The 23,186-nt window shown below is 32.3% G+C and overlaps 2 protein-coding genes across 14 annotated transcripts in view; one reads left to right on the plus strand and one right to left on the minus strand.

The window, feature by feature from the left end:
- Positions 1–1,238: 1,238 nt before the first annotated feature.
- Positions 1,239–20,825, minus strand: LOC138304802 (protein DENND6A-like). 4 transcript variants are annotated; one of them, XM_069245089.1, is made up of 21 exons: positions 20,644–20,825; positions 18,069–18,107; positions 16,411–16,453; positions 15,927–16,030; positions 15,732–15,812; positions 15,369–15,474; positions 14,727–14,806; positions 14,271–14,282; positions 13,108–13,170; positions 11,104–11,159; positions 10,468–10,528; positions 10,160–10,221; positions 9,666–9,761; positions 9,244–9,335; positions 8,987–9,052; positions 8,572–8,636; positions 8,131–8,220; positions 7,572–7,625; positions 6,801–7,013; positions 5,986–6,060; positions 1,239–4,736 (listed from the first exon to the last, which is right to left on the minus strand). In XM_069245089.1, exons 1-21 carry the CDS (start codon positions 20,797–20,799, stop codon positions 4,617–4,619), a joined length of 1,734 nt encoding a protein of 577 aa, XP_069101190.1. In that variant the 5' UTR covers positions 20,800–20,825; the 3' UTR covers positions 1,239–4,616. The 4 variants fall into 4 exon arrangements, with proteins under 4 accessions (XP_069101190.1, XP_069101191.1, XP_069101192.1 ...); XM_069245090.1 differs by lacking the exon at positions 14,271–14,282; XM_069245091.1 differs by lacking the exon at positions 13,108–13,170.
- A 121-nt stretch (positions 20,826–20,946) lies between these two features.
- The window catches only part of LOC138304801 (sarcolemmal membrane-associated protein-like), a 76,224-nt gene continuing 73,984 nt past the window's right edge, over positions 20,947–23,186 (plus strand). For all 10 annotated transcript variants that reach the window (XM_069245075.1, XM_069245080.1, XM_069245077.1 and 7 more), the window contains exons 1-2: positions 20,947–21,041; positions 22,224–22,445. In XM_069245075.1, the coding sequence (XP_069101176.1) occupies positions 22,254–22,445 (192 nt within the window). In that variant the 5' untranslated portion in view covers positions 20,947–21,041; positions 22,224–22,253. The remainder of the gene's footprint in view (positions 21,042–22,223; positions 22,446–23,186) is intronic.

Genomic DNA, 23,186 nt, shown 5'->3' on the forward strand with positions numbered 1-23,186 from the left:
AAATAAGTAAAATACTTTATATACAGGTATAATAATTTTTATTTAATAGTACGGCATTACATCACATAAAACATGTACAAGAAAAACATAACAACCAAGAAAAAATAAAATAAAACGAAAAACAAAAAATATCCTGTACTGAAACAATTTTTAATTTCTACTTAAAAATAGATTTTCTTCCGTAGATGAACCAAATTTCTATCCTGTAGATTGAACACGAGTTCACTTGGAACCAAATATTTTACCACCTGAATTATGCAAGCCTTGCTCTTAGTTGTTTATAAATAAATAATGTCCATGAAATTGAATGTATAATACAATTGTAGAAGGGCAAAAACAAACTTGTAACTTTTGACACTATAGTATGTACACTCAGCAGAACCAAAGCTAAGTTTCAGACCCACTCCCTCCCCTCCCAAACCCCACCCCAATCCTGCCCAATTATTTACTCAGGACAAAATTCAGATGCACCAAAAATCAGAGGGAATACCAAGTAGTACTAAACTAAATACAAGGTCAAATTAAAATTCATTGCACTTGTTTTGTGTGTTCACACAGAATACTTCATGGCCCTGTTAAAAATTCAAGAGGCTGCGACGACTCGTACATAACTGTATACTCCCTACTAAAGATTGAACAGTTTCAGGCACAGAGACACCCACCGTGTTTTACATGGTTACATATCCTAAATATGTTGAGGTAAAACAGAAGATAAATACCATATGAAATATATTGTTTTACTTCAAACCACTGAAATAAAACAATTTCAAATAGCATACTAATCACTATTGCTGTAAAACTCATGCTTCCAGTAAAATCAAAAACAAAATTCTACATACCTAACTGTAGTTATTTCCCAGCAATGTAAAAGTCAAGCATTTTCCTACATTATATAAAACTGATTCACGCAATAATAATACCTAATTAGAAGTTGTATATTCAGCGACAAGGGAATTATTTGAAAAAAGTGAAATAAGATTAAATTGATTAAAATGTATTTTAAAGATATTGTTACTTCTTTAATACTTCTAAGAACTGTGAAATGTGATAAGGAAAAACAAGTGAAAAGTTTCTAACTAGCTAAAAGTACAGTTTATACAAAATTATGTATACACTGTACATGTAGTTATTTCACAGTAATAGTTATCATTGGAATGGCAAAGATGGAAATAATCTCATCAAAGATATTTGAAATTCTATGGGATAACAAATTTTAAACATTAAATTGTTATAAACTCATTTGATTTACATAGTTCTCTTTATCAGAGACAAATAGAGGTGGAAAATAAAATCTCAGACCAAAAGGATTTTGACGCCCACCATAAATTGATTTATGCTAGTCAATGGAAAGAAGAATCCCCTTCTTTTCATATTGTCTTCAAAATACTGGATACTGAAAAACTGGAATTTCGGAAATATCTATTCCGTTCTTTCTGTGAAATAGTGATAACTGTAACAGACAAAATCAAATATGGCTACCTGTCGACCATCTTCAGCCATCTTAGTTTTGAATCAGAATGACAATACATCAGACACAACCAGAGACAAAGGGAAGGGAATGTATAAAGTTTCAGTTTCCTCCAGGACTTTTTGAGCGATAGCAAAAATTGTTTGCAGACGACACATAGCAGAAATAATTTGAATGACCCACCATCTGAAGATATGGTGGGCTTAAAAGGAAAATACTGTGAACATTAAATATTGAAAGGGAAACTGTAAAATAAAATAAAGATACATTAGCTGTTTGGACAATCGTGAAATACTGGGAAAATACAATTACAAAATCAAAATAGTACAACAATCTATTTTCACAGAAAAAAAAAGATTTTGTCACACTCATTGTATGTGCAACTCTTATACTGTAACACTTTTCAGTAAATATCTTTTAGAAGTCATTCTTGTACCCCATCTGTAAAATATACACAATACTTCTATCAAAATTAATCATAAGCGTAAATACATCATGAGCATTAAGATAATTTATACATGATTTAAACGACTTGCTGTAATTAAATAGCAAAATCGGCAGCATAACAATGAACTAATATAACTCAAGTTGAAACTTGAACACATCAATTCATTTAAATTCATTAAAATTCAATAAGACTAGCTAATTGAATGCTTGTGTTTGATATGTAGGCATGCTACCATTCAAGACATCAAATATCCATACTGTTTAAATCTATAAATGTTCTTTACATTCCACATAAATATGATTAAAAACAGATAATAATAGTGTTCATGATGACATATTCACAATTTTAAGTGCTGAATTAAATATCTTAATATGGACAAGTACATGCATTGAATCCTTTTGATGGAGGATTTTAAGAACAGACCAAACAAAATTTAAGTTTATGTTTTTACTTTCTTGAACTACCCTAAATATTAACTAAATTCCTTGTTTCAACTACAGAGGCACTTACACAGTATCAAGCTTAGAACTATTCAAAATTCATTCAAACACAATTACCAGAATTAAACCAACTTCATAAAGGTTGAAATAGAAAAATCTTTTTCTAGCCAAGGTATTTTTGTGTAGCTGAAAGCAGAAACACAACATTGTCTTTGTTCGGCCTTAACTTTTACAATACACATTGAAATGATGATATCTAACCTTAAATAAAATGAGATGTAGAATTTGGCACATTGACAGATCTTCTGTTAAATGTGGTGATTTATGAATGAATGACCGGGAACACAATTTACATTTACCGTATTCGACCCAATAAGCGCCCAGGGCATTTAAAAAATAGAAAAAAATGAAAAGGTGCTAATAAGACGAAAACTGTATTGCAAATCTATACAGTTTTGTGTAGTTTTGGTCTTTATTTATGCCTGGACAATTAAAATTGTGGCCTCAAAAAGGGGAAGGGGCGCTTATAGGGACATGGGCGCTTATTGGGTCGAATACGGTAATAATAATGAAATGAAATTGACATTTAAATTCTATTTTTAGACAAGTGATTTTCAGTAGATATCACTGAACCTTGAAAAACCATGAAGCAAAAACCCATTTTTCAAGTTCTCCAAAGTTACTGATCAAAAAAACCATTTTAACACTCCATTTTACTCAATTCGTTTCTGAACACATTTCTGTAAATTCAGTTTCTTTTAATAAGAGACACAATTGTCAATTGAGGTATTACCTGGAATTGATTTTTTGGTAAAAATGTTAGTAAAAATCAAAGGATATTCCTTTTTCATGGTAAGTTAGTAAAAATCAAAGGATATTCCTTTTTCATGGTGAGTTAGTGAAAATCAAAGGATATTTCTTTTTTATGGTGAGTTAGTAAAAATCAAAGGATGTTCCTTTTTTATGGTGGAGAATGAAGGATAGGTAGACAGCCATGAGGCAGTGAAATCTTTGTCATAATCTTTATCAAAATTAACCATGTTTCACCACTCTGCTACATTCATTGATTTGGCAAACTCATTAAATTCATAAAATCTTTACATGCATTGATTTAGACTACTTTAAATCAGTTCATTTTCGCAAGATACACATTTTCATGTAATATTGCGAATATTTGTATAAAACGTATATATGAATGTACGATTGACAGTAGGAGCCCTTGAATGCGAATTTATGTATTCATGAATATTTTGAATACATAAAAATAATGTAGTTTACTCTATGTAATGCCAATAAAACATGATCCTCCACTTTTTAACATAAGATATTAAATTCAATTTAAATCAGGATATTTAAAGAGCTCTTATTCAAATTTTATTTTGCTAAAAAGCATAGCTTTACAATATTTGAATATTTGTTATATTAAATCCAGAGTAATGATTTAAGAATCGTTATCTTAAACAGCATATTTTTAACATTTGAACGACAATGTCTGTTTCAGTTTTTATGCAACTCTCAATGTGAAGATACCTGGTAAAAGTTTTTAAATTTTCGAAGTTTTATCTATAAAATTAAATTTGATTTAAATACCAAGGGAATTCAGATCTAAAATCAATATCATGTTTATACTTATATGTACAGCTTGTAAGAGGAACATTCTACAATGGATGCAATCAAGACATAAAAAATAATTACTAATAAAATGATCAGATTTCATTGGTAATATCATCTAAAAACAACGTTATTATGTTTTAATTTGAAGGAGGAAAGATGTTAGCAAATCCTCGTTATCATGATTAAGTAGTCACATTTACTGGACCCTTCTCCTAGTATTGCACAAGACTTGGAACATTATGTGGCACTGGCAATGCGAACTCTGTCTGCGAGGAAGTGGTCATGGCTGCCTGTAATCAAAGTAACTACAGTCTCCCTTCATAATGTAAACATCACCCTTTTTTTGGGGTTAATGCTGAGGTTCCTGTGAGCTTGACACCGTCGTGAAAGACCCGTGAATTTTTGTCAGAAGATAGTGGTTATCACGTTATCTGGAAGCTGCCAGATGGATGTTGACGGCTGCCCTCGTTGTGACTGTAATCAGCACAGCTGATGTACAGCTGCCAGTGTGTCGACAGTATTCAGCACTGCTGATACGTATACGCCAACACCAGCTTCAGATAAATATCTGCAGCGAGGGAAATCCAAGATGGCAGATGCCAACCTTGTGGAGACTGTTGTTATGGTAACTATATTATGTCTGATGTCAACTCTTCAGAACTGCCTGCAGATCTTCAGGTAATGAGGATACGATATTGTCCATGTGTTTGTTAAGTTTTAATAAACTGTCACTGCTTACAGTTATCTGGTTACTGGCAGCAAAAGCCTGAAACAAACATACAATATCTTTTTTTAGTAAGTACACAAGAAGGATTGTTTCAGCTGATAAAAAACTTATTGCAATATCTTTAAGTATAGTCTCTGGCCCCGATTTCTCGAAACTTAAGTGCAGACTAAAGTCAAAACTTAAAGCTGACAATGCATGTTAAAAATATTAAAATCATTTTTTTTTAAATAAGTATACTCGTTTTTTCAAGAATCGTTTATGAGACATTCCCCGGTTGAGGACAGCCATTTTTGTTTTACATTCCGACGACTCGCCAACCCCTATATAAAGCGCGTGAATCAACACACGTGCGCTCATTCATGTACCTATAAACCTAGCAGTCCACAGGTTATATCACCTACAAATAGGTAAACAAAACCCTCACCTGTAAAACTATATGGGACTTTTTTTAGCATGAAAACATGTCAACTCCTCTAAGTTGTCATTCAGATACTTCTCAAAATAAAATTCCAACACAAGTGAATAGAAATCCGAACAATAATCCGTTCACATATCTCCACGTATATCATCGTACCCGATGCACTCAACTGACCATATACACGTGACTACGTACCTCACCCGAACGAGCGATAACTATCAAGGACACACACGTGTCGTTGTACATGTACGTGTAAAACTTGGTGTATATTGAAGTGTTTTATTAGTTCGTATTGGACATATGTTGGGATTTAGCTAACAACACATTCATCTATTACTTCAATGAAATATTGTCAGGTGAGTGCAGTGTTTATTTTCAATTTGACATTGTTATTTGCAGTATCGGGCCATGTGTATCTGAGACAAGACATGTTTGGAATGATACACGTGTGTCAAGTGTCCCGTGCTTTATATAGGGGGTTGGCCAGTGAAGGTTACTAAGCAGAGCAAAAGAAAAATGGCTGCCACTTCCTTAGATACCACACTGTCATAACTAGGGGATGTCTCAGAAACAATTTTTGAAAAAAAATATTTCGTTAATATATATATTTTTTAATTTCAACTGAATGTTTTTAACTTGCATTGTCAGCTTTAAGTTTTTCTCTTTATGTAACTTATATGAAAATTTATGACTAAGTCAGTTTTTTACTTAAGTTTGTTTCGAGAAATCGGGGCCTGGTGTATATTCCATGACATTTTGGAAATTATACCATTATTTTTGTCCATTAACATTTATGTTTTTCCTCGTCTGATGACAGAGGTAAAGATAACTTAATTATCTGATTTTAATGGAATCATTAGATGGACTTACAAGTTTCTCTCGGATTCGGAGGATAAGGTCGACAATCTCAACTTCCTCTTTGTCCTGTATCCAAGCAACAAGGTCCTACAAACAAAAGCATAGATAAGTCTCACTATACATCATACTGATACAAGGTACATGGGATCAAGGCACAAGGAGAGAGTGTATATCGGCTGTTGCCCAATCCTATTGATTATTATCAATACAAGAATTCCACAGAAGTGGATGTATCGCCTGCACATCATCACAAAAAATAGTTATTTACAGCTGAAAATATTGTTAATAATCAAGTGAAGTTATTAGGTTCCGTAACTCTTGCAAATATTGATGGATTTTGACCAGTATCGATACAATCTAAGATCTCATTGATATAGAGCAAAACACCAAATTTGGTTGAAATAGGAAAATAAATATTTAAGTTATCGAGCGAAAACCATGGATTTATCTGTTTTGATGATTTTAAACTCCTGGAACTCTTGTAAATATTGACGGATTTTGACCATTATTGAACTCAATTGAGATCTCATTAATATAAAGCAAATTTGGTTGAAATCGGACAATAGATAATTAAGTTATCACATGGAAACCGTTTCCGGAATGCCAATGCCGCCGACACCGACGCCGACAGTGATACCTAAGTGTCGCCCGGGCGTTGCAGGCAACACAAAAATTGGTTGAAATGAAATGAAGGGATCAATATACTGATCAATCGTGTAACAGTAAACTTAACTCAATAAGTTAACATGGAAAGACAACTGACTGACCCACCATACCACTCAAAACAGCATGAAGTTACTACAATAAGTACACTATTACTATCATACCGAGTCACACAATGCCTCCATATGAAGAACTTGTAGTTTCTGGTTAACCTCATGTTGGCGGTGGTAGTACCAGCCCTCAAAGTTCTGGCTCTTAAAGAACTTGCGGTACAATCCCTCCCAGTCTCCCTTTACACCGGATGTCAGCTGTGGGCCGGAGTGTTCCAGGGATTTCAGGAATTCCTCGGGATCAAAAGGCCGCAGTCTAGGAGGTCCCTGTGCAGATAAAGATAGAAAATTGATATCATTCATTAAGAATCTCTGATCTAGTCTGACAATATGGACAGTATTCCCTAGTATACTGGTCTCATTCCACAAACAAACAAGTCATGTGAACCAACATTTTTTAAAGGATATCCAATACAAATTGTAGAAAAATTTTCCATCCATTTAAAAATTAACATATAAATATCTTCTTTTTAAAAAAAGTTTCAAATTTTTTATTTTTTCATACCAATCAATCAATCTATTCTAGTTATTAATGAGTCAAGAAGTAAAGTTTCATTGACATTTTACCCATTGTCCCCTAGATTTGAAACCACACAGGTGAGTTGTCAGACAAGGACCATAGGTCTTCTTTTGAAATACAGTTTCAAAAATTTTACTTTTTCTTATCAATCAAGCAATCTATTCTAATTATTAATAAGTCAAGTTTCATTGACATTTTACCCATTGACCCCTGGTTTTGAAACCACACAGGTCAGTTGCCAAACAAGGACCATAGGTCAATGGTATTAACTTTTTCTCTAAACAAAGTAAAGCCTATGATCCTACCTTGTGGGGGGATATGTTGCGTTGTAAAGGCATCAGACTGGCCATGTATCGTTCCTGTATAATAAATAAATTCAGAATTATTTTATACAATATACAACAAACTTAAGAGCCATGTTTTTCTATCAAATTTACAGCGACCAACAGCAAAATACAGGGAAATCTGAATTTCTTTTCAGTTTTTGAAAAGATCTCTTTCAACCTGTCCCTTTTAAAATGAAAATGTTTTCAGATTGTCTACACTGTATATAAACCATATCAATACTTTGTATGCAAATCTGAGTTATTTGCAAGAATATGTCTATATATTCCAAATGTTATGATATTATACAACTTGGTTAATACTAGCTGCAATATACCGCTCGGCTTAAGAGAACTTCTCTTTAGCTCGATCGGTTGAGCGTCAGATTAGTAATTGAAACGTCCCGAGTTTGATCCTTGGCAGGGGGAGTGATTAAATCTATTATAAATCCTGCAACCTGTTACATACATACATAGCTAAATGTTTCTTTATGTCTGAAGTGTGACTACATAACAAAGAAAAACAGCCTGATATATTTACCAGAGGTATCATAAAACTGTGTGTGAGCTCCAGGAAGTGGCGCCGTAATATTGCATTCTGGGCCTCCGGAGGTCGTTTACTCTGGATACCCTGGTAACAAAAGATTTTTATTTAAACATTTATCCAAACACAACATCCATATCAGATGCCTATTCTGCATTTGCATATTACAGAGTTATCTGCCCTTGTGGGTTGGTATTGATTGTGACGTCATGTGTTTGCGAGTTGAACATCATAATTTTCAGAGAAAACAACGTGAATTGCACTTACAAAATAATGATATTACAATGAATACATACACGCAAGTGAGTAACTCTGTAAAATGCAAAGACAGAATTAATCTACATAGCAAAAGGATGTTAAAGAATTTTCTTTTCAAAATATTTATCTTGAGTCTCATTGCTTAGAGTACAAAATCTAATAAATTACTTCTGTTCTTACCTTAATTAGCCTTTTCAAGATGATTTTATCTTTGGTAAGGAAAGCTTTGTATCTTGTGTATACACCTGAAAGAAAATTAACTCTATTTAGTTTTTATAGAAATTAACCAATTTCTAAAACTTTTACATGTCTATTTGTAAAATGATGTGAAAATAAAAGATACAATATTCAGAAATACCATTGCATTTTGTTTCGTACTCAGCTAGATCAATTATAAGATGAGGTTTATAAGATACTACACAGCTACATCACAGAGTAACTTTTTGAACAACCATCAAAAGACATTAGTGTAACCATGCAAGCACAGACCAGACTGTTTCTCAGGTTTAGTAGAAATAAATTAACATTGATCTTCACCTCAAGCTACAAAAGCGTTTTTTATCGATTTAATCATCACCTTTCTCAGCATACTTACCAGGTTTAGAATCCAGTGTTTTCAAACTACTGGCTTTTTTTAACTTGTTAAAAATTTTGGAAGACCCTACAAGAATAAAAGAGACAATTTCATAATATTTGTATATAAAAATTGCAAACAATAGAAATCATTTAGAAAATCTGTAGTAACTTGTTACAAAAGTCAATTTCAAAATATTAGAAAAGAAGTTGATGAACATGATAAAATTAGAGCAAATATATATAAGTCAAAGTAATGGAAGGGCAGGCAACTCTTACCATGAGTCATTTCTCCTATCCGAATTATATTTGGCCAATGCTGTAGTGTTTTAGCAAAGAATGGATTGGTTACACCAAGAATTACAGGGGGTCTGTAAAAAAGAAAATAATTCATCATATTTTCTAAAAAGTGATCATACATTATTGTTTGCAATGTTTTTTAAAATCAAAAATGCTGTAGTGATTTTCGAAATAAGCAAATTTTACAAAGTTTTGAGTGAAAATTCAAAATGCCAGACATATAACAGATGTAATACAATGTTGGGTTAAGTCTCTTCACATGCCATGTCTAAAAAAAAAAATATTGATTTGTTTTTAAATTTATAAAACTGTTAGTGAATTATTGTATAAAGAGACGACAGACATGGGTGGATGAGCTCTGTGTTACTTGACAGACATTGGATGAGCTCTGTGTTACTTACGGAGCCTGAGTTTTTGTTGTATACTCTTTAAACTCGCTGTCGTGGATTGTGAAGTAGGGTCGATAGTCACCATAGAATTTCAATGGTCCTATCAGACTGAAATAAAACATAACTCATATTGTACTTCACTCTGATTTCCCTTTTTAAAAACATCTGTTCGCAATTTCATACTGATAATACACTTTTACCTTAGTTTATTTCTGAAATCTTGTTTTATTCTGGAAGAAATTTGAAAAAGAAGAAAAGAATCAAGAAACATATATGATTACAATAATTTGATTTTTCCCTTTCACAATAATTGTGTAATTAATGTATATAAAACATTCCTTATATTAAATTGAGATTATTATTGAAATCAATTTTCTATTGCATCTTCTGCTTTTTGAATTGAGATTATTATTAAAATCAATTTTCTATTACATCTTCTACTTTTTCTATTATATTTAGATATTCTCTAACAGAACACTTAGCTATAACGTATCTTCAAACTTTACCTGATCAAGGCCTGAACAGTTGATGATGTCACAGATGGAGAGGCTGCCATAACAACCAATGGCTGAAAAATAAACAAGGTACAAGTTCAACTACGAAGGACTTCTTAAATTTCAGGATGATTTTCTCTGCAATATTCTTGAATTAAACTTTGTTTACGAACCAAATAAACAATGTTTCTCTCTTAGTTTTCAGACCAAGGGCGCATCTGTTCTGATTTCTATAAAATGTTAATGACTAATGTGCTGTCCTGGAAATATTGCAAGACAGATAACAATTTTATCTTAAAGACAGTTCTACAGTGACTTACCTCCCCTGCTAATACTAATTCCCAAAGCATCTGTATGTGAGGTAGAATTGGTAGAAATGCACTGCAATAAAAAAATGAATCAGGATTAATAGAAAAAAGATAGAAAACTTACAATCATATCAATAAATATTTACAAGAGTAGAAAACACTACTAAATAGGAAAATTGTGTATCTAGTATTATATGGTAACATAGACAGCGAAGATGATCTATAGTTGTTGGGTCTTTAGGACAAAAAATTTTTTAGTATTGAATTTGCATAACTAATGTTTTATTATACTAGGGATAGGGACATATAAATACATATATAATGTATAGAACTAAAAGATCCACAAAAAAACTTGATTTGGTCTCTTTTAGTTCCAGAATATAGATAGATAGCTCTTTTGCTTCTGAATTCAGTGAAAAAGACTTCTCTTCTGAGAATAGCACAAATCTAGATGGCTTCAAGAAATGTGTTCTTCTTTTACCAATTTTACTATTTGTGTTTGCATATAACAGAATTATCTGCCGTTGAAGAAGTTTTTGAGCAAATCATGCTTTTGAGAGAAAATATTATTTTCTGAACACAAACCTTCAAAAGCAGGTAATTCGATATCATGATGTCACCAATTATAAGTCAAGGATAGCAACAAACCTGTAGATGTCCACTTCATATAGAGATGGGAGAATGGAATGAGCTGGGACTGTGGGCTGTAAAAATAACTTGCACATTTCAGTTACGTTGTTTTACCATGGACACAATAATCTCCAATGGTATCTACAGGATATAGAAAATGGCCTCCATATAGATAATTGCTATCTCCTTCCCATATATATAAAATATATACGTATATATATATTTTTTATATCAGCACACATTGATTCAAATGCATTATTTTATTTTCATATTTTTTTTTTGCTGAAAATTAAATATTGATGTGGCTTATTAACAAAAATCAACATCCACATTTATGTGCATACCCTTCCAAAAATGTGCAAATAGAAAGTACTGGTAGTCAAATGAAATTTTTTCCAGACGAAACTGAGCAAAGAATTATAAAAGATGCAAAGATAAAATATTCCTGCCTTAAAATTTTGAAAATTTCCAAAGTTTTGCTAATCAAGTACTTGTAACCTTTATTTCTGCAACGAAGGGAAAATTTGGTAATATCCTAAAATTAGTCATATATACACAGCATTCAGAGGATACCATATATGGAAAAGTAGTGAAAGAATATAAATGAATACCATGCAAGTGATTCCATACATGCAATTAATTAAATAGAATACAGAAAAAAAAAAGAGTAAAATTATAGGGAAGAGATATTAATTTGATATAAGCAGCATTGATATCAACATTATAAATTAGCATTTATATTAACATCATAAATTCCGCTAGAAATTAAATGGAATTTAATCATGTCATTGAGAAAAGAAAACACTTTTGCATAAATTAATCATTTCCTCATTCTCTCCTGAAGTTACATTAGGACAATTCTAGATCAAAGAATGGAACAGTTCATTAAAAAGTTTCAGGGGAGCGTGAATATTTATGCATGTTATGAATAGATAAACAATGTGATAACAAAAATGGATGATATACATTTTCCACTTATCGTTTCCTTGTCAGTATGATTTTATACCACATTCCAAACATTTTATGACATAGAAATATAATATTCTAATTACATGTATATGTCAATCATTATACTGCATTAATTAAAATAATATTTCAAATTTTATAAATGAGCAAGCTGTTATACAAACAAGTCAGAGCCTATTTAGTGTCAATCAGATGCATGTTAAAAATTAGAACACTTTCAATCTCATTTGAATAAAATTTCAAATATGCAAATTATGGATGCATAACATATAAGTTCATTGTAAAGTATAATTTTGAGGCGGCTTTTAATTAAAATTTATATAAATTATACGAGTTGTAACCAATTCTTCTCATGTACTTAATATTCAAACAAACAGTTCATTCTGTCAGATACATGTATCATTATCAGTAAGGATTTTGGTTCTTGATAAGCTTTGAGTCGGTATTTATTGTTTGTTGAGTATGTATAGGTGAAAAGCATGCATAGACTTATCAAATGCAACAGGGTTACCTCCCCTGAAAATATCAATTCAAGGTATTTCCCACCAGACCAAAACATAAAATATGTGTTGAATGCTTAGCTTTAAAACGCAAAGGAAGGAAGGCAACTGCATGACCCTTCTTCTATCTGGACTTCGATTATATATGATCAATGTTACCTGTTCACCTACCCAAATACATTTTTTGTAAACCTACTACCTGTAGTATACCATAGCACCACATATGTTACTTATATAATATAATAACAGGCTTCACAAGATTCAGGCATATATGTTGTAATGAAACGGTTCATCGAGAGATTAGTGGTAAAGGGTTGCTGTGACAGTCCATTTCTATAGCCATGTTATTGTGTATTTTAACATGCCAATTCTGACACTGATATTTTTTCTCATTTTCCAGAGTTATTTCCTCTTGGTAGCAAGTAAAGAATTTTCAAGTCATTAGTTTCTGAAAGTAATATCATGATTTTATAACATAAACCAATAACATAACAATCAATGCCTGCTCACAAGAGCAGATAACTCTGATGACGAAGCAGTATGATACCACACTCACCGCCCCAGTACGAATGTTTTGACCTCGGCCTAATACTTTATCAGAACGTGAAGGCACTCGAGACTGCAAACCATGGAAAGGAAAAACAAAAAATGAAAATAAAATCAAAATAGGATTAAAATAAACACCATATATAGCTCACAAATACCATGTATAGCACAAAAACACCATATATGGCACATACACCAAACAGCAGGACAACAGCAAAAAAAACCCACCAAACAAACCCAAAACATATACACACAAAAAAAAGAAGAAAAAAACATTTAGAGAAGAGGTTTTATTAGATGACAATAAAGGAAATTAAGCTTTGTAATTTAATCATTATAACAGTAAGAAAAATACTTTTCATAACATATTTTTAGTCTGAGTTTTGCTTTAGCACTAAAAGTAGCACCAGCACAGGATAAGAAGCTCCCCGAACGAGTCATCACATAAAGAACTATCAAACCAACCATCCACCATTTTCTATACACATAAATGTAGAATGAAATCTTTCATATTAAGTATAATTTTCTTAAATGGAATTTTAGAATCAAGTTTTTAAAGTGTTAATTTCTATGCAGGAATTTTAGAAATAAGTTGGAAGTCTAGGTTTTTTGTACAGTAAATGATGAACTATTAGCCTGGGAATTACTTTTTAGTTTCTTAAAAGTTAAAACACCTCTCACACTGTACTTATAAGTTTAGTATTATTTTCTAGACCACCTAAAAGTTACACAATATAAGACACATTGGGATCACCAGGTATTAAGTAAGTATCTATTTGTAATTTAAGATATTTAATTTTCTTTTAGAAAATAAAGTCAATTATTTCAGAATTCACAATTTAATGCCATAATATTTATAAGAAATCTGACAATAGAAAAAATATATAAACTATTACCAACTGCTTTTAGTATGTATAAACTTTTTTTAGTTGTAACAAAACCAATACGGTACACAGGTGAAAAGAATTTTTGGTTGCTAGGCAACATACTAATTTTAGGTTGCTGGACAATTGACTAATTTTGATTGGCTAAGCAGCACACTATCGATGACCTGTTGGTGATTCCATGCATCCAAACAGTAAGTTTTCGAGAAGCTGTCAGGTTTTAGTTTTTAAAAGAAATACAAAAAAGATATGAAATGTTACAAATATCTAACAGAGATGACAACATTACCTCGATGGACGTCTGAAATGTAAATCATGAAATTGTTTTTCCAATTGTTATAAATTCCCTTATTCTTCTGTTCCAGAACAGATTATTTTGGGCATTAATTTTTCCTGTTGAATTGCCATCATAAAGCCATAAGTAACAAAAGTTTTGAGAAACTAATTGATGTGAGGCTAAGCTTTCACCTTACACCACAAGCTTAAGCTCACTGCCCAAGAAAATTCTCTATTATACATAAACATTTGAAAATAAAAAGGTTGATAATATATAGCAAAGCAAAGCAAGCAAGAGTTGGATTATCAATGTATAACATAAATAGGCTTTATTCTGAATAATATAAGCAGAAACATACAGGTTTTGATGGTCTGAATAACATTTGAGGAAACATGGACAGTATATGTGTATATATAATCTGTCTAATACTTGAGATCACATGGGTTTGATTTTAAAAAAACAACGTACCTGTAGGACGCTACCAAATATGGGTAGATTGACCGTCTCCCCGGGAACAGGATCAGGCCATTGGTCCATATCATGACACGCTGGAAAGGTCAAAGGGCACTTACAGGTCCAATTAATTCACAGATAGGCCACAAGATTGACCACTTTCAGTAAGTTGGCCACGGTCAAATTAATTTGCACATGAACCATGAAGATTGACTGCGGTCCAGTTAAATTCACACATGAGCCATGTAGATTGACCGCAGCCCAGTTAAATTCACACATGAGCTAGTAAATTGACAGCGGTCCAATTGATTTCACACATTAGCCAGTAGATTGACCACAGTCCAGTTAAATTCAAACATAACCCAGTAGATTGACCACAGTCCAGTTAAATTCACACATAACCCAGTAGATTGACCACAGTCCAGTCAAATTCACACATGAGCCAGTAGATTTACGACAGTCCAAATAATTCAAACATGTCAATCATGGGTCGATCATGATCTAATTGATCTTTTTTGGCCTGCTGACTCTAATATTTTTTTTATTTCCAACCTTGTGTCATATCACCCGAACATTTTTTTTAGTTAAAAGATTTAAAAATCAATAATATTATCTAAAACATAAGCTTTAATAGATTAAGCACAAAATGACACTAACCTGCTTCTAAACTTGGTTCACCGTTCTCAAAAAATTCTGGTGCTATTATGCTAACGAGCTGTTGGAACAACGCTACAAACGGCAACTTGGAGAGTAAAACAAGTGACTGAAAAGAAGAAATCAACACTTTAGTATGAATATCAGGTATCTAATTATAGATCCTTATTTATCAGTGTCCTAGAGGATCTGACAACATCCCATTAGGGGTCACATTCTGGTGACCTTTTGGATCGTCTAATCAAATCACTAATTTCAGAGTCCTTGAAAGCAAATTTTAGGCAATGAAATAGTTAGTAGAATTCTTTTCATGTGTGTAGTGCAGTTTCTGAGTTGTTTTAAAGGAAAATGGCTTGTATAACTTACCTTCTGAAAGTACCCCCTGCGAATGGAACGGTCCTTGGTTTGTCGGAAGAACACAAAGCCGTAGTAATATGCACCATCACTCTGTAATCAAATATAACAAAGTGAAGAACAAAAACATAATACATGTGTATTATGACTGTATCTGAGCTGAATCTTGACTGGGTTTAATAGAATTGATAAAGATGATAAACTGACCTGAATTGAGACTGGATAGTCCTTGTTGAACTGGTGATGAGATGTACTCTTACGCCCCGGACTCTGTCGGATACGGAAATGAAACTGTGTATCTCCCATACATCCTAGAAATGAAAAAGAGTTTTACAATACATAACAACTACAATTAACTTATTAAGATTACAACTATAACAATGATTTATCATCTTCTGAAATGGTTTGTCATTATCAATATAATATATCAAAAGCAACTTCTAACATATTAAAGCATATATATGCTTATTTACAAATCCAGTATCTAAATGAGTTCAGCAAAACAAATGCTGATGAGTATCAAAGTTTTTGTTTATATTTCAGAAGTTTGAGAAAAGTAGATATTATATTATCACCTTCTAAATCAAGTGAACAAAGGCTCAAAATAATTAAATGGTTTTCTTTTTTTCACCATTTTATCTTCTCTGTAGTGATAATAAATCTTTCACTGTTAATTTAAAATAAAATTTACCTGAATTAGAGTCTGGAAAGGACAGGTAACATATGTTGGCTCTCTGGAATAAAAAAACATTGATTCAACTCACAACTGACCCTGATTAATGTGACATCCTGTCCAATCTGACTATTGACTAACAACCTTTCTATTCTTACCCCTATGTACTCCAACATCCAGTCCAATTTTACACTGAACATTCTAACAACCTTTCTATTCTTACCCCTATGTACTCCAACATCCAGTCCAATTTTACAATGAGCATTCTAACAACCTATATATTCTGACTCCTATGTACTCCAAACATCCAGTCTAATTTTACCCTGAGCATTCTAACAACCTATATATTCTGACTCCTATGTACTCCAAACATCCAGTCTAATTTTACCCTGAGCATTCTAACAACCTATATATTCTGACTCCTATGTACTCCAAACATCCAGTCTAATTTTACCCTGAGCATTCTAACAACCTATATATTCTGACTCCTATGTACTCCAAACATCCAGTCTAATTTTACCCTGAGTAATCTAACAACCTTTCTATTCTGACCCCTGATGAGTACTCCAACATCTAGTCTAATTTTACCCTGAGCATTCTAACAACCTTTATATTCTGACCCCTGATGAGTACTCCAACATCTAGTCTAATTTTACCCTGAGCATTCTAACAACCTTTATATTCTGACCCCTGATGAGTACTCCAACATCTAGTCTAATTTTACCCTGAGCATTCTAACAACCTTTATATTCTGACCACTTAGTACTCCAATATCATTTTTATTCTTATCCTTGTGTATTCCCGATCCTGTTTAATGTAAATCTTGTGATCACTAAATATTTCAACATATTCTGACTCTTGCACTTTCATCTGAACACAGTGTCCTAACCAATACCCAGGTATAAGTCTTCCCATGGAGTATAACATGCATAGTGGGACACCTGATCTATCATGAGGACGGTAGTGGTGTTCCGATTGATCGAGTTCGTCGAGTATCGTTGGTTTGGGGTGTTTGACCAATAATTAATCAAGTAAGAAATGTTGAATCGAGTTTCGTCGGGATTTCCCAACATCATGATAAACGAAAGTGTGTAATTAGCCAATCAGTTAAACACGCAAGACATGTCATAGAACACTTGTCGTAATTAATCGCTTGTCTGTGTTGTCGCTCATTTCAAATATCAATCATCTAAATAAATTGAAGAGCACATACGCATACGCAGTAATGTAAACGTTCATAGGAGTATGTTTATATTTGTGAAAATATAATTAAACCATCTAAGAACATGGCAACATGTGTAGAAGAAAGTTTGTAAGATTTTCCTGGAAAACGTACACGGTCTTCAGTGCGACCAAACACAAACATAATCGATTTTAATCGATCATCGATTGGTTACACAAAACGCAAAAAGTTACACAAAAATTCCCAACACTAGAGGATGGTAAACATTTTGTATGAATAAAGTATACAGAAAGCATACAATATAATGTTACACATGAGCATTCTTATCTGAAGTGTTATGTCATGAGTAACTAATTATATATAACGGTATAAACAATTTAAGGAGACATCCATTTGACAATGGAGATATTATTTTGACTGTAATGTGATGTTATAAAAACAATTAAGACCTGAAATTCAATCAATAATGATTTTTTTGTGATTTAAAACTTACCTCAGTATCAGTGAGTTTGACATGGCCGGGGTAAATCAACTACAAAGAGAAACAAACAATTTTTTGTGAAAAAAAAATTCTCACTTCATTCGGACGGTCCATTTACCCTATTTTGAAAAGCAAATTTTGAAGAGTAAACATTTCATGGGGGATTCAGCTAAACCTTAAAATAATTTCTATTGCGAATAGGGTCCAAAATTGGCTATTTATATAGTACCCCTTGAAAAAAAACCTTTATTTGTATATGTAACATGATCATATCTACAACTTTTCATGTTATAGGACATGAAATATTTAAATTCATTACATATAATTTCTGTTCTTTTGGCTGGTCATACCACTCCGATATACCTTAATTAACTTACCACCCAGAAGGAGCTATGGACTGTTTGTGTGTGTTATCATTTATTCATTATTTACACACATATACAAGTGTGAGTGCCACATGTCTATATAAATATTGTACCGGTATATGATTATAACATGCAGATTTCCAATGAAGTTATGGAAATATAGGTTATAATAATAAACCTTCTGTATGTATACATACACAATCAGCAATTCACAATTTTACAATTTCTTGTTTTTTTATAAACAGAAATACCAAAAAAATAATTACTTCTCATTCTTCTTGGTTACTATACCATAATCAATAATTTCATTTTATAAGCAGGTTACACTTATTTTTTATTGAGGATCAAAATCCAGTTTGGTGACTTTGTAAAAACTCAAATGACACAATCTGAAAGATGCTCCACCGCGACAGAGCATATTTCATATTGCATCATTTGAACAATAATTGGTTTACAATTTCTTGTGTATATATGTTTTATTAAACAGAAATAATATAAAAAATTTATTTTGCCTCCAATCAGTTCTTCTTCATTCCATATAGGATATTGTGCCACAGATTTTTTGCGGGATGCAAATAATTATTTTTCATATGTTTAACTTGAAGTAAAATTAGAAGCTCGACCTTTTCAATGGTGATAATGGTGTAAAGTAAGTATTTTTTGTAACTGAAGAAAATTACTAAATCGTCTGCTCCTGTTTTAGATAGTGAAAAAACACCATTTGTCAGCGGTGGAGCATCTTTAATTAAATATATATATGTTTTGTTCTTTAAAAAACCAAACAGGTCTTAATTTTTCAACTATCAAACAATTAAAATATCACAATACTTCAATATATATATACAGGACTTTAAGCTTCAAATTAAGAAACTAAAAAATATAGATCTTACAGAAGATTTAACATAATCAATTAATATAACAATTCAAATGGAAATGATAGGAATCAATGTTATAATTTTAACAGATTCTAGCAAGCTGGATATCAAATATTGTAATTCTGATTAAACAATTTCTGAAAACAATATTGGAAGCCGTATTCCAATGGCATATTAAAATTGAAGAAAACCTTTAGACCTACATATTTCTTTACATTTTTTTTTAATATGAAATGTCGGATCTGATGATTGCTTTATATATAACTTGACTGTTATGTTTATGAAGGTCAAACTTAATCACCCAATATTAGGCGAATAGGCGTACGTAATAAACTATAAATGGGTCTCTGAATAAAGGATACTATTAGGGACATTTTCACTATGTTTCTGTGTCCTTTATAGACAGGTTTATTTTTTTTATAATGTTACTAACTATAATTGTACATGTAGTCATTGGTAATTTTCAGACCAATTTCCTTTTTAATATAAAATTGGAAAAGAGATGCTCTTATATAAACTTTTTTTTATTTTACATCGATTGAGAACCAAGTTATACAACTTATGTAAATCACTCTCGATGGCCCGATGTAAAGCGAATGGTTAGTGTGGGAGGAAACCGGAGTGCCCGGAGAAAACCCACGTGATCGGGCAGGTGACTCTTGAATGCTCTTCCATGTGACAATTAAGCAATGGTTTTAGTTGGAGTCATAAAGTACAGTCATGGGACATAAATATTCGTAACTGCTGTTTATTCTCTAAAGACTATATTCTATGTTTTTTTTTTTTTCTGATCTCATCTATTGATGGAATTCAACCAAATTTGGCATACCTATAGGGAATTGTCTACATTTTGAGCTCATGACTGTATATGTAACCATATTTCTCATTGTTTACATAGTCTTATCTTATGATTAATTACCTAGACCTACAGATATATTAATTATATTTCATCTTCACACACAAACAAAGTATACACAGAGTTTATGTTGATTTCCTTTTGTAATCACTGGTTAACGGGAAAGTCATTAGGCCTACAGTAATGTTTTCTTAAAATAACCGAGTGACAATAACGGGTGTGTCTATTTTCAGTCAACAAAGAAAACATAAGTTCTTATGAAAAGGGAATTTAGTATTTAACCAAAATTAACAAAAAATCGTTAATCCCTACTAATGAATTCTATATCTAGAAGGAAGAATCTGTCTTGCGCTTTATGTATGTTAAGTTTCATAGTTTGTCATATGCATACGGAATGATGAGAGTGGCAGCCAAATATCAATTCAATCTGTCAATGTTTTCTTTTTTCACTTTCACCGGCTGATAGGCCAAGTTTCTGTCCGAATCCTTACCTCCATCGCCTGACCAAGCTCTAGATCAAACGTTACAACACAGGCACAATGAAGCCAGTTGGAAAATCGGTCCCAAGGTAGCAGGGTAGGCGACAGAGGGACATCATTAACTCCCTTCATCGTCCCCTCCGACACCCCCTGCTCCATCGCAGCCATTTTTAAACCAACCTTGACCTTTGGTTTATAAAATAAATAGACCTGTTGTAAAATACGTTAATAGACTTAATTATACATAATAATATTCACAATAAATGACAATTAAATAAAAACTGTCATATGAAATGAGCCAGCGAGATAATTATTTTGTATTACTTTTGTGATTTTGGTTTAGAGATTATGTTGGAAAAATTCAATATGGCTGTCTCCTGAAGCACCCGTTCGCCGAGGCAAAATGAATGGTAAGGAAACTAATTTGCAATTCAGTTTATCAATTTTATGATCACGTATTTCACGAAAACTGGTTATGTTCTTACTTATCATGCATGGGTGAGATACCATTAAATTGAGTACGGTGACTTGCCAATGATATTTTAATCTCTTTTGGACCAAAACATCAGAGATCGGAAGTTCCTGGTTCTCTCTGGGGTTGCACAAGTTTCATTTTATGGTTTGATAATTTGACGACAAGAGACTTCACTAACAAATACAAACATGGGTAGAGGGATTATTTTTAACAAAAGTAAAATGATAACTAATTGCTTCCAAAAATGTTCCGGATTTGTCGCTGCAAAACATTACACATTCCAAACATGATCATTGTATTTTTGCAATACACACCGGTCACACAGATAATCAAAAAATAACGAAAAGGGATCTAATAAAAACAAAGACATTTTTTAAAAACGTCATAAATTTGAAAGTAGTGTAATAGTTATTTTTTTGCTGATAATAAATATTTTTGACATGAAGGTACAGGCCATGACGTCTACCTTAACCATTTGAGTAATCTGTCAAAAAGATAACTTGTAAGAATGTTGTTATTTTTTGTAATAAACCTTGATATTAAAAAAAATAGCATTTGTGACAAACAATTTAATTCATTGTGTATACGTAAGATACATAGACATTGTCGTTAAGAAATAATCTAATTATTGAAACAATAATAATAATAAATATTATTGTATTGAAACTTGTGCAACATTTCTATATTAAATAAGTGTACCATATGCAAAAGCCTAAAAAGCATGTATATACAGTGATACAGTGACAAATGAACTTGGTTGATAAATTGATACATGTGCTGTAAACTAACTTTCTTTTGTGGCTTTTTAATTTTGTGATTCCTATTTCAAAACAAGTTCACCAATGCAGAGATTTGCGGAGATAACTTTCACAAATTTTCTTGAATCAGGAATGTAAATTGTACTAGTTGGTTTATAGTAGCCATTTGTGTAAAATCCTCTATGTAATAGTCATAATCCTGGTCTTCTATTACATCTTTGTAAGGAAGGAAGTATATTGTCTACATTTTGCCATTCCTGAAAATACTTGCAAATAGCAAGTAGATACCCTGAGTTGTTATGGATTTTGAAAGATATTGATAATTTTGAACGAACTGAAATATTTGCCTCTTGTTTCAGGATAAGTTGGATAATTGATCAAACACAGCCATGGCTGCAGGGGTGGCTATTTTGACCTGCCAACCAAACTCACATCCATTCCAAGAACGGCACATATCCTTGATAGAGCCGGCCAAAATTGGCCGATCAGTGGCTCGAGCTAGACCAGCGTCCAACAATGGCATCTTTGACTGTAAAGTTTTATCCCGGAACCATGCCATGCTGTGGTATGAAAATGGCACGGTATGTACTGCATATTTTCTCCATTTATTGCATTATCATTTAACATCAAACACGATGTTTAGTATATATAAAAGGTACATATTTTGGGAATTTTGTACATATTATCATTCAAAATGTCGAAGTTAATGTTTCTCACTTAGCTGAGGAAGTATGCTGCTTTTGTAGTTCAGTTTGTTATCATAATTTTTTACTGTAGAGACTGGTTCCTGGCTATAGTTGGGGCACTCAAGGAAGATATATTTAACTTTTTCCTTGTTTCCCAACTAACAGTTATTAATCCACAGAAAGTGGAATGTAGATCTAAAAACTTTGATTGAAGTAAAGAAATCTCATTAAAAACAATGAATTTATAAAAAGTTCAATATGATCTGTGTCAATGAAATTGTTATGATCATGCGCTGTCAAAGACCTGGCTTTGATTTTTGATCTGGGCACATAAAAATTCTGGTTTTTTATGTTCTTCAATAATCAATAAAGGGACTAAACACAGATTTGGTGATGTGTATATTGTTAAAGAACTTTTCTAAAGATTCAAATACAATAATTGCGTCTGACCGAAAAAAAGTATCTCATAGCTACAAGCTTTACCAACCATGGCCGAGTGATTAAGATGTCCTAACATTCAATCACTATAACGTTAACCAGTCACTCTGCCCTGGGTCACACGTTGTGTAGTTGCTTGGTATATGTACCGAAATTTACAGCAATACAGGTACTATAACCTTCCTAAACCCCCAGAAT

Source organism: Argopecten irradians, chromosome 12 (assembly GCF_041381155.1).
Source record: "Argopecten irradians isolate NY chromosome 12, Ai_NY, whole genome shotgun sequence".
Classification (NCBI taxonomy): Eukaryota; Metazoa; Mollusca; class Bivalvia; order Pectinida; family Pectinidae; genus Argopecten; species Argopecten irradians.